This window comes from Cuculus canorus, chromosome 1, assembly GCF_017976375.1.
Source record: "Cuculus canorus isolate bCucCan1 chromosome 1, bCucCan1.pri, whole genome shotgun sequence".
NCBI lineage: Eukaryota > Metazoa > Chordata > Aves > Cuculiformes > Cuculidae > Cuculus > Cuculus canorus.
The window spans coordinates 68745217-68758697 of NC_071401.1; the positions used below are offsets into that span (position 1 = coordinate 68745217).

General features: G+C 41.7%; 1 protein-coding gene across 1 annotated transcript in view; it reads right to left on the bottom strand.

Annotated features, from left to right (window-relative positions):
* TMEM131 (transmembrane protein 131) overlaps nt 1–12673 on the bottom strand; it is a 101023-nt gene extending 88350 nt beyond the window's left edge. The window contains exon 1 of the mRNA XM_054071225.1: nt 12386–12673. Coding sequence (XP_053927200.1) covers nt 12386–12584 — 199 coding nt within the window. The 5' untranslated portion in view covers nt 12585–12673. The remainder of the gene's footprint in view (nt 1–12385) is intronic.
* Between the last annotated feature and the right edge of the window lie 808 nt (nt 12674–13481).

The following is a 13481-nucleotide window of genomic DNA, read 5'->3' on the forward strand; positions in this document are numbered from 1 at the left end:
GCCTCAGATGGCAGCAATAAATATCATAAAACTTCAACCTAAAAAAATTAAGTATTACTTTACAACTTGCCAGATGTTTTAAAATACCTATTAAAATCTTTTGCTTTGAGTTGGTGCTTTACTTTTAAATATTTCAGTAATTTCATTCCTCCAAAGACATTTAGTTGCTGACTCCAAAACACTTCTCAGGAAATAATATCCAACTCTGGCTTTTTTCCATGCAGATTTCATAGTCGTGTATGAATGAACTGAGAACACTTATTTTTAAATGATTTTTTTAAAAAAAAGAAAAAAAAAGAAAAAAAAGAAGAAATAATTCTCTCATCTGGAGAAAGACTTTAGCACACATTTGTAAACCAAAGAGAACAATACTTGCGACACTCATGGAAACGTGTCATAAATCATTGAAAGAAGAAAAAAAAAGAAAGAGAAACACAACATCTGCAAATAGCATAACAGCATCCTTTATTCTGGCTTTGAGCCATATAATTTATGGCTCTTTATTCTTTCTAGTGATGGCAATTTTAAATATTTTTAAATTTTAACATGGTAAATTAGGTTACACCTCTATAAATTTGCTGTTATCGAGCTTGCACAGACATAAAATTAATTAAAAATCTACCCTCAAAACCAAGATAACCTGTCCTGCAATAAGAGAGGGGGAAGCTGCAGCCCTCCCAAATTGTTCTTAAATCTCCATCATGCTTAAGTTCCCAAATTTTATATCAGAAACTTCTAATTGTGGCAGTAAGTTTTACTACTCAAAGAGCAGTGCAAATCAATGTGTGCACAGATAACATGGACTTACTGGAATTCTAACCTTTTCAGCATATTAAAACATTTAATATGCAGTTTGCAAGAAGTGACAGGCAATGCATAGCTTCTGCAGCCTCAGGAGAACAATGCATTAACTGACAATAATTGTAACTATTAGCATTAACATCAGCTTTCCAAACTTGCACTCTTATGAATTCAGCCACCGAACGGACCCACAAACCTGCTCACTGAATAAACAGACCATGCTGACACAGTGCGAAGGCCTACTTAAAAGTTACATCCAGCTGATTAATGACCTTAATAAACCATCACAAAGAGCAAGAATTATTCTCTACGCTGTAGAAAAGAGGCAGGGGGATGGAATTTTTGGAGTTTCTAAAAAAGCCCACAGAACAGGAAGATGACAGTGCCAGACCAATACCTCCCAACATCTAAATGTGTTGCTGGCAATGTGAAATGCAACCAGATAGGTGCTACAGCTTATGCTGGACACCCCTCAGTTTTCAATCCTTACTCCTACCTTGCTAACTGCTACAGAGGATGTATCAGGCACCTTAACCAATTTTGGGTGCAGAAACAGCAATCTACTGAGCGACCGAGTTCTGCTCTCCTTCCTGCCCTGATTCTACTCCTTCCTCCTTTTTAAGTCACTTACCAGGGTGAAACAGTATGAACTTATAAAACAACAAGGAAACTTGTCCAATACATTAATTTAGACTTTGCTGCATAACACTTGCAACTTGTTTAAGACTAAATTGCAAATTGAGACAATAATCGCTGGGACAGAGGAGCACAGTATCTCCATTCTCTCTATGCTCATGTGGCAATTGTTAACTCAAGCATCCAGTGGAAATAGCTATTAAGCCTAGAGGACAAGTAAAACAGCAGTAAGATAATGCTTACTCAGCTACCATACAAAGTCTACAAATACAACAATCGAAGGTCAAGAAAGGGTAGGAAAACCCTAATGTTAAAGCCCCAGCATTAATGATGTGGCAGCAATGCTACTTACTGATTGTTGAGCAAAGCAGTCTGTTGAATTGCCATATGGGAACACAGACCAGCAGGCACAAGCTGGCCACAACATCTGACAAAGCCAGAAAATAAATAGGTGGAGAAGAATAACTGCACTAAGTTTTGCAATAAGATAAAATACAGGGGGGGTGGGGGGGGGGGGGGTGGGGGGGGGGGGGTGTGGAATCAAACAAAATGGGGAATTCCAATTTGTGGCAAAAACTCCAAAAACAGTAACAAGAAATTAAAGGTGCAAGCATGCATATAGAAATGAAATGCTTCAGTATGTTTAACTGCATAAATACTACTCAACTACCCAAAATGGTAATGGTTGAGAAGCAGCTACCCCTCAGAAGTAAATAATCAATCTCTTCAGATCAGATTCTTTTCGAAACTGCTATCACGACCCGAGATGACGCCCTGAACAACACAGATCACAGTTTCACCCTTAGGCTTAATTACAGAATATGTTTTGAAGAGATACCCAATTCTACTTTAAAGATTACAACCATCCCACACCAAATTTGCCCCTTAACTAAGACAACAGTCAATTATCTTCACTCAAAAATAACTCTCATTTCTACTTTTACAGGCCTAGCACCAAGTCTCTACCCAAATACACAAACCCTTGCTAGACTAAATGACTGTGCAGCACTAGATTTTTTCCCATCCCCAATGTAGGTACTTTTAAGGCAGAATTAAATAATGCTAAATAGTTTTTTAATTCAATTCCTGAGTTCCTTACTCTAATGTATTTTTCCCTAGACAATTCAATTTAATCAAAGGAAGAATTCATGGGACTCATCAAGTACTGGAACTATGATCAAATTTTCCCTGATGAACTAGAAGTTTGTCTCAGTCTTTTCTCAATCAGGTAATGATATTCAGTATCATTCATTGGCAGAGTAACTTTGCCTATGAAAACTCATTCTCTATCAATGAAAATTATCCCTCCTTCAGCATCAGATATAATCAGACTTCCCCAAAACCAAGGAATTTATTAATATTTTTTCATTATTTTAGAAGATACAGTTTAGGCAAAGCTATTTGGGCACACCATGACCTAGTTAAGCTATACGAAAGGCAACTGATGAGGTATATGATAATATAAAAGCCACTATATCATAATATAAAAGTCCCTCACACCTAACTTCTTTATCACCTTATATTCAGGAGCAACAACTTAGAGGATGAGAGCAGTCTCAATGTTTTCTATCACTGAATTAAGCAGCAGGATGGCTAGGAACAAGGGTCTCACTAGATAACGGTCAATTCTGGTACCTCTAGATGTCCTATTACTCGCTCCACAGACTGAAGTTACACAGAGGTCCAGAAACGGAAATGCTTTCCAGGGAGGACCAAGTACTTCACGTCCTCTGCCGCAACAAAGGAACAGCCAAACTTGGCAACATTCAATATACAGATCTCTCAGTATTTCCTCAGATATATGAGCTGCACAGACACTTAAGTATTATTTTAATATATTTTGTACACTAACATGTCAACCACAATCCAATTTATTGTCCTATTACCAGCAGCTAGCAAAGACGAAACTAAAGGCTAAATTATCCTTTGCATGAAAGATGGGATACAAATATTCCTGTTGAAACAGATTTTTCAAGAGAAAGAATGAAAACCAGGGGAAAATAAAGCCTATGTGACACATGACTACAGAAACAAAGAATGGCAAACAGGGTCTTCTGCAATCACAATTCTTTAGTGATGCAGCGACACGTGAAACTTCCTGGATCAAACTGCAACTCCCCTTCTATCTAAATTATATCTAAATTACTACTACCATAGCGCTGATTTCACCATGGAGTTACGGGCAAACCCAGAGTTCTCCTATCTTACAAATATCCCCAACAGCTGCAAAAACTTACCACAACTTCCAACCAAGATTTTAAGATCATGAGGGAGACCCAAAACACAGAGAGCAATTCAGGGTGGAATGGACTTAACACATCATCTAGCTCAACCTTCTGCTGCAGCATGGTGAATGCTGAATTTGTATGATGTTGCTTAGGCTTATGTTTAGCTGGGCCTTGAAAACCTCCAAGATTAGAGATTCAACAACTTCTCTAGGGAATCTGTTTTAAAGTCTGACTGTCCTCATGGTGAAATATGACCTTACTATGTCAAGCAGTGATCCTGACTGGACACAGTTCACTGAAGAGTCAGTGATCCATGCAAGAGCTAACCTGAGTGGGCCCATGCCTGTGCTGTGTTGCATGTACAGGCTGGCTCTCAGGCCCTGCTGTGCTGCACATACGCCCTGGCTGCCGGATGAGCTCAGCCAGCTCACTGTAACAGAGGAGCCTGTAGGCAGCTTCGACTTGGTACTGGCAATTATGCCACCTGTTTGACCTTGCCAGTGGTCCCTCAGCCTCTCTTCATACATCATGCACGCATCAACCATCTTTACAGCCTTCCACTGGGATGGTGGAAAGCAAAACTGGATGCAGCAGTTTAGGTGTGGCCTGTCAAGTGCTGAGTAAACAGGAATAATCACTTTGTTCAGTCTAGTGGCTACACTCCTGCATGCTGCCAGGGTACAGTGCTGATTCGTGTATAGCATTTCCAGCTTGTATCCCCTGCAGGTGGTTATTCTGTCCCACATGAAGGACTCTCCATTTGTCCTTTTTGGATTTCATGAAGGTCCTGTCAGCTCATTGCTCTGTCCTCTTTAGATGTCTCTGGAATGCAGCCCTGCCCTTGAGCATACTGACTGCTCCCCAGATTTGGTACACTCCAGCTCCAGATCAGTGACAGAGATATTAAGCAGGACAGGTCCCAGAATAGAGCCAGGAGAAACTCCTTGTAACTAGTCTCCAAGGCAGAGCATGAACCACTGCTGGGAATAAATCAAAACAAACAAAAAAAAATGTGGTTTATCTAGCTACCTGGGTAGTTTTTGTCAATATCTACAAATTCCATCTGCAAATAATTGTACAGTATTTTGGTGAGAATCACTAATTCATTAAGATTTTTTCTGTATTGCTGGATGATTTCATATTTATTTACAAGCTTCAGATATCGAGTTTTTAAATTCACTTAGCATACTACATCAATATCTCAAATGGGTGACTGAAAAATCCCCTACTGGAAATAGGTATCGTGAAAAATAGCTGATAGCCGACTCCTCTAGTCTATTCAACGTCAGTATCTTCTATCATCTCCAATTTGAGCCAGACATTTTCAGTCTAAAGCTTATCTACTACAAAAATAAAGAAACTTCGTAAGTCAGTCACATCAAACTATGCTGAAGCCATCCAATTTCACACTGAGGAAACTACGTTGAGATGTTTTCAACAGAGTATGCTTCAAAGGAAAAGAGAAAGCTTTCTGTTTAAAAAGCTAAAATCCCCTTTCAAAACCTCCCTCTTTCAAAACCTCCTCTTTGAGAACTTCTCAATCATTTTTTTTCTCCAGTACCACCTTTCTCTACTTCAGATGTAAAAAGTCAAGCTGATGAACAATGGGTATATACAAGGTTTAGTGGAAACAAGCGTTCCAAGTTATTTAAGTCAATACCGTGCTTGTCTACAACTTTGTCTCCTATTCTACCATCACTCTCTGAAATGATGATTTAATCTTTTTAACATCACTAATTAGCTGTACTTCTTGACTTAAATAACTTTTTTTTAAAAAAACCTATAACCAAGGGTTGTTTGGGATTTTAAGTAACTCTTAAAAGACTGTGCACATTCTATTACACCAAATCCATACGGTCCAACACAGATCTAGATGTTCAACTGAAAAAATGCCTCAGATAATCCTTAAGATGCCATTGTTGAGAAAGATTGCTTTAAGGACAATAGTTCATGGATGCATTGATCAAATAATTTAAAAACCTAAGCATGTTGTATTACAGTAAGCTAAATGGTTCTATTAAATAACATGTTTTAACTTCATACAGTGCATAGACAGAAGCTATGAGGCGCATAGTTTCATTTGCTGTACACCTCCTTTCATTAAATTTTGCTCCGGAATCCTTAAAACCAGTTCAATAGCTAGAATACAACTCCAGTTGTTCTCCTATGGTTCTCTACTGCTATGCATGCTAGACAGTAGAAGAAGTATCAAAAATGCCTCTACAATAGTCTTAGTGAGAAGACAAATCTGCTAAGCGTAGTAGGAAAAATTACAAATTAGTGTAAACCTCAATTGTTCCCCTTTTCAGAGAGTAGAATTACACAGCAATCCTTCAGCGCTTTGCTATTTCCCCATTACAACCAAGGTTTTTAAAAAGAGAGAGCATCTACATTTTCAGTTTACAAGCCTTACAAAAAAAAAAAAGGAAAGCTGGTGGCAAGAAATACTGCCTCTGTACCTAGACTGTTAACTATTCCTCCAAATAAGAAAGGTGTGTGACAGTAAGCAAACCAAGTTGAACTATGTTACTGTTTCCAAATTAAAATGCTAGATTACTAATGCCAAACAAGTCAATCACAAAATAAAGGCCATTCCAGCAATGCACTGATACACTTCCTTTGCAGGAAGAAATTCTGTATCCTCCACGTTGGTATTAACAACTAAAATTGCTGGAATACTAACATACATTTTTAGGAAAAAAAAAAAAAGTAAATACTTTAAAAATAACTGTAGTTTAAGCAAATTCAGTAACTACCACAGGTGAATGAATCAAATCAGTTGTTTCCATAAATAAGCACCTGCTATGCTCACTGTTCGGAACCATAGGGTAGCACAGGCTGGAAATGACCCCAAAGGCCTTCAGTCCAGCTGCCTGGTCAGAGGGGGTCCAGCTAGAGCAGGCTGCTCAAGGTATAATCCAGTCCAGTTCCAAGTACTCACACTTATTACCATGAAGAGTGCAGATTTAGTTCAAATGCTGACTGTTAGAGGGAAAAAAAAAAGACACTTTCTCGCACCTCCTGTTACACACAAATAAGCCCATGCTGTAGACTAAGTCTGAGGCACCATACTGGACAGCAATTACTATCAAGAAAAGTAAAATAGATCTTTATTATAGACTTCTATTCTTGTTCAACCCACAAACACAGGAACAAAACAAACTGGTTCTAGCCTGTGCTTCAGTAGCCCAACTTTTACTCCTAGTTATGCATGAACCACAACATCAACCTTCCACAGTCAAACTTCCAGGTGATTTACCACGTTTACAAATTGAAAGGTTCTTTATACACATTAACTTAGTCAATTACACCATCGAATCATAAAATGCTTTGCTTTAAGCAGAGCAAAACTGGGTAGGTTTTGAAACAAAGTGACATACAGCCAATGGTCAAGTTTTGCTGCAAACAGCTGAAATTTTAACAGGCATAAATGTATCCAAATGACTCAAAGTAACCCATATTGCAATACTGGCAATCAATCACAAAAATCACAACTGAAAGCCTTAAATAAAGAAATGCCCATAGACTTCTGTAAATTTTGGAGGGGCTCCATCATGTTAGGCAGTATGCAAATACATAATAAGTTCCTTCAAGATTTTACAGTGGAAAGCCCTGAACTGCAACATGTTGTCCTTCAATGGACTCAGTCTGCCTCACCCCTGCAATATAACCCAGACACTGACGAGGGAGAAATAGATGCAAAGGAGAGAAGAGTAACCATTTTGAAATTACACCAGAAAGTCATGGAGAACATGGGGTCCCAACATCCTCTTATCCACTGCATTACAATAACCTTTCCTTACATTTAAATTGGCCCAAAGATACTGCAGACAAGTACGAGGCCTTTCAATCCAAGCCCATGGTTAATATTTATCATTCACAAGAGCAAAGACATAGTGCAAACCTAATCAGCTCTCCCATACTCGAGTTTCAAAAACGCAGTGACACAGTGAGACAGCATGGTCAATTTTTATTCACTGTTTTCCTCACACTGTTCATAAATTTGATGCGCTAGTTCAGCTGCTACAGTGTTTTCAGTTTGATTGAGGTCATTCTTTCTGGATCACATTTTTATTTAAGTCAGAGTCAACACATTAGCATGAAAATAAATGATAGCATGCTTCATATTAGTTCTGACAGCAAGATATGACAAACAAGCAGTGTATGTGAAAAGTTTATTATAATGTTATTTTAAACATAAAAGCTTCCCCCCCCCAACATCACCTTCCAGCATTAATCTGCTTTCAATATTCACATGAAGTATCCTGAATTGCCATTTTACATACCTGCAAACAGCAAAAAGGAAAAGCTATTTGTCTGAGATTAGACAGAAGAACAGAAACGGAACCAGAACTCCATCATCCCAATGCCATCTGTCCTAATACCATCATCTCCCTTCAACTCTTCTGTGATTATTTTACCTATCCTTTACACTCAGTAACTATCTTAGTTTCTAGGATTTTAGCAGAGAATATGTCAAGCTTCAGAAAAAAACAAAGAAATGTTTCCCAGATCCAGCAGTAAGATGTAATTTCTAAAGTTAGTGTTAGGGACTGAACCTAGCCTAAATATCAATCTTGCTCTGTTTGCACCAATCTTGTGAACTGGTGGGTAGGTTTAAGACAGTTTAATAGAACAGCAAAGGAAGAGAGAATAACAATAATAAGATTAATAATAATAATATACATAAAACAAGTGATGCACGGTACAATTGTTCACCACCCACAGAGACCAATACCTAGTGAACCCTGGTCTCCGACCAGCTTCCCATTTGTATACTGAGCATGATGTTATACTGTATAGAAAATCTCTTTGGCCAGCTTGGGTCAGCTGTCTGGCTATGCCTTCTCTGAGCTTCTTGTACACCTGCTCACTAGCAAAGCCTGTAAAACTGGAAGAGTCCTTGATTTCTTAACAACAACTAAAAACATCAGTGTATTATCAACATTCTGCTCATACTAACTTTAAAACAGAGGAGCTCATAGGAAGAAAATTAACTCTATCCCAGCTGAGCATAAACATCACCTGGCAACAACTAAAACAATGTGTTATCAACATTATTCTCATACTAAGTCCAAAACACAGCAGCCACTGAGAAGAAAATTAACTCTAACACAGCCAAAACCAAGACAATTTCTTAAGTGAAAAAACAAACAAACAAACAAATTTTACAGCCTTCTTAATCTTACTCATTTCTCTACAGTGCATGTGCACTGGGGACCCAACTAGACCAAAAAAAAAAAAAAAGAAAAGTCGCACATAATTGTTTAGTCTAAAATTGATGTTTAAGTTTTTTTGGCTGGTCCCACAGGCAGCTTTCTCAGCTCTCATATTTGTTCAGATACCAGATACTTTCCACAAGTTCTATTTTGCTAGCACAGAGAGAGTGTACAGCGATGTCACTGTTCCTCATGAGTTTGATTTACAGCTTGTATACACAAAGGATTTTGGTTTTGCTTTTTGCTGTTAGACAAATCGCAAAGCTGTTTATGTTACATTTTTACCCTCAAACTCTTTAACTAGGAGTGGGGACTAGATGCTGTCATGTCAATCTGGAATGCTCCAGCATCAATCTTCTTCCTACTCATGACAGCTCCATAAAGATTTGCTTGCAGCTCCATCTCCACCGAAGCCCAAAGCCAGCATCACTCCTCTGTGCATCTGCTCCATCTTTCCTCCAGTTTCTCCTCTCATACAAGCAAGGTAAGCGGAAAGCAGTGTCCTCTACCTTCATTTTTTTCACTTTAACTTATGATACACTGATCTCTGCTTCTCTCACTCCCATCATCCATCTGTGCACCTGCTTCTATCAACTTTTTTCTGTAGCAACTTCTCTGGAATATACGCTGCATTGTGTCTTACAACAGTCACCTTCGACTCAGCAGTGTAGAAATAGTACAGGAGCCAGAACGCATAACCTCAGTTCTAATATCCCTCCACAGCTTCCTTCCTGCAGCCGTAGTGAAACACATATGTCCACATTTGGGGGTTGGAAAGGATATTCCTAGCTACTTCCTTACCTCCATATATATATTTTTTTTTTAAAGTCCATCTTACTATGTTTAACTTGACACAACCTGGCAGAAGCAAAGGCATTGAAGGATAGAGCCTGAAACACCCTCCCATCCTTTGTTCTGAACTACCATTTCATTTTGAACTCCTGCCTTGGTCTAAAAGCCCACCATCCAAGCTGGTCCTTCCTCGCCTATGTTCAGTCCCTGCCCCTTGAAGACTGGCACTTACATTGCAGTTTAAGATTAGTGGGACTGGACCTTACAAGTCACCATTTGGCTCTGTCTTGCTTTAAAATGTCAGGGTTCTTTTATTCAGGGCTATAAAGAGACATTGCACTCAGCAAAAGGAAGACTCCAAGACAATCTTTTTCAATGTGTGAGCCACAAATGCCCACCATCAACAATTTTTTCTAAGGAATCCATAAGATAGGAATTTAAAAAAAAAAAAACTGAAAACAATACAACAAAAATACACACACAAAGAACCCAGAACCCCAAACCAAGACTTATTATTAAGCTTAAATACACCACTCAGACCACACTCAAGCAGCAGATATCTTGAGAAGAATGAGTATCAAAAAAGTCTGAAAAAAAATCCACGTTCTGTATGAGATTCAAATTCAGTTTTTGAAAGTGACAGAAGTATTGCTGGGATAAGTTTTAAGTAATAGACTGTATCAATAGAAGGAAATGGTATCATTACAAACTATTCTATTTTCTTGAAGGACTTCAATCATATCCGTTCAAATGCTGTAGATCTAAAACTGCCCTTGTTTATCTAGGAATGCCAAGGAAGTCCATAGAGGAAAAAAATGGTATGTCCTCCACAAATGAGGAAAGCCAGACCATGGCCCCAGATGTCACAATTTCAAGGGTATGAATCAATTCCATCATACTGGTATACAACACCTCTCAAAGCTTATAAACTCATATAAACTATTGCCTGTAAAGGAATGCAATCCAAATCAGGGTTAAAAATAGGCATCTCTGAAACATTTGAACTCTTCTAGGGCTTCAAGACTCTACAGACAGACTCTACAAATTCTCATCACTCTAAGGATACTATATCTTCACATTGTTTCCTAAATGTTAAATTCTCTGAAGAAATGTCTTGTAAACAAGGTGAACAAGAGGCTGTGACTCAAAATTTATTGTTTTTTATTACCACCTTAATATCAACACCATCATAAAGTTACTAGGAAAATTACTCAAAGGCATAGCTACATTTATTCTGATACATGCATTACCAGGATACCTTTAAAGACATATTTACATTTACTTTGATACATGCATTATTAGGATGTGTTCCTTCCCTCAAGCCTGGTCTAGAGACACGACCAAAGCCTCCCCACCAAGCTCCTATTCTGTACCTTTCTTATTCTTGTTCTTATTCCGTATTATCCTTTTAGACCTCAACTTGTAAATAAATTCTTGCAAGAAACTTGTAAGCAAATTCTCACGACAGCCGAAGTAAATCTGTTTCACCTACTTCTGTAACACATTGCATTTCTCTGCTGCTTTTTAACGCTGCCATACAGCCACACTTTAAAGCAGACAGTGAGTCTGCACCTTGAAAGCCGTTCTCAGCAATGCTACAAAATATGCTTAGGTGTTTCGCTCCGGGCTTTTTTTTTTCCCCCTTGTTAAACCACAATGGAAAGACAACGTGCCAAAATCAGAGACGCTGTAAGTTAAAAACGTCCCTGCCCGACTTTCACTGAAGTTTGGAGAACGCTCCACGGACCCTACAGAGCGGTCAGATACATGTCAAAAGTACAGGGAGCAAAGGAGGGTCTTGCTGTCACTTCCGAGCCTGCATTTCTGCCTTTTCCTAGGCAGGTTTTGCCCGTCTCTTTGGTTTGGCTCCGTTTCCCACTGGAAGCCCTGCTGCAGGGAAACCAGCTCAACGCGAAACAGCCTGGGTTTGGCTGGTTTTTTTTTTCCCCTCCTCCCTTCCTCTCTGCTTTTTAAAGGAGAGAGCGTAAGCAGAATGTTACCTGGGGCCTTGAACCGAACACAGTATTTTGACAAAAAATCAGTTTACATTGCTACTTTTTCCATTTATTTTTTTTTTTACAAATTTTTTTACATTTTATTTTTTTACATTTTTACTTGGAGGAAACGGAGCAGAACACAACGTGTATCTCCTTTTTTTTTTTTTTTTAAATGAACTGTGATTTACACGGAGAAAGCACAAATTGCTGAGTGGAAGGGAGGAAAGCAAAAGAGAAGATACAGTTGCATGACCTAAAATGGTATTCGTATCAAATCTGTCGGTTTCTGATTTCAAGTCGAAAATTAAACGAAACAAGTCATTCCTAGCTTTTATTTTCTTCTTGGATCCGAGCCGCTGCTTCAAAGAAGCAGCTCCATCCCCACCGCTATCAGTGAGCAGAAACCCCACCAAGCTCCCCACGATGTCAGCGATTCCCCACCCCCCCCAACCACACGCGGGGGAGGGGGCCGGTCCTGTGTGTATTGGGAATGGGAGGGGGCGGTCCTGTGTGTACGGAAGAAGGGGGGGGGGGCGGTCCTGTGTGTGTATATATGAAAGGGGGGGAGGGGTTTGTATGGGGGGGCGCCGCTCCCCAAAGGGGGGGGGGGGGCGCCTCACCAGCCACCGCCCCCCCGCTTCTCCTCGCGCACCGCCCCGAAGCAAAAAGGAAAAGAAAAGGGAAGAGGAGGAGTGGGGGAGATCTGTCTCACCTTCCTTCTCGGCCCGAGCCGTGTAGAAAGAGAGCAGCACCAGCAAGGCGAAGCGCAGCGCCGCGCCCCGCCGGACAGCAGCCGCCGCACAGCTGCCGGCGCCGCGAGGGAAGGGGGAGCCGGTGGTGGTGGTGTTGGTGCTGCTGAAGCAGCAACAGCAGCCGCCGGCAGCCCCCGCCGCCTCCCGCCGCGCCGTCATCGCGCTGCCGCAGCCGCCGCGGGTCGCGCCGCGTTTCTCCGCTCGGGCCGCGGCGCGCGCGCGGGGGAGCTCGGGGTGGGGCGGGGCCGCGGCGCCTCCCGGCGCGCGCGCGTCACGCAGAGGCGGGGGGACGAACGCGTAGCTCGAGGCGGAGGGGGGCGCTGTGGGCGGGTGGTCGTGCGCACGCGCGGGGACAGCCCGTAGGCGCGCTGACCTCCGCCCGCCCCGCCCCTTTTCCTGCTTGCCCGGAGGGGAGGGATTAACCCTGGTGAGGGAAGGCGCGGGCGCCATGTTAAGTAAGGGCGCGCCCGCCCGCGGGGACAGCCTAAGGGCGCGTTCGCGCACGCAGAGGAGCGTTCCTCAGGGCGCCCCGCCCCTTCCCCTGGCCGTGGGGCGGGGTTACCGGGCGAGGGCGGGCGCTGGCGCCATCTTAAGTGCGGGCAAGCAGCCTCTTCCCCCCGCCCCCTTCACGCCGGGGTAGGGAGTTCGCAGAATGACCCGAGTTGGAACGGAACCCTAAGGATCATTGAGTTCAGCTCCTGTATCTGTGTAGCAAAGCCCAACACTCAACCTGTGTGTCTGAGAGCGATCATAGAATGGTTTGGGTTGGAAGGGACCTTGCATAGTATCCAGTTCCAACCCCCTGCGACGGGATGTCCCGATGCTTCTTGAGTAAAGTCAGACTTGACGCCGTGGCTGCTTCCCCGGGAGCCTGTGCCAGCGCTCCGCCACCCCCTGGGTGAACAGCCACCTCCTAATGTCCAACCTAACCCTCCTCAAGAGTTCGGGGAACGGGTTGTTTTAGATGTATTTTGTCTAATGTCGGGGTCGCCCCCATCTGCCGCACGACTGGGGCGTCGCTGCGTCTGTTTCCCCGCCTTCAAGACGATGGGAGGT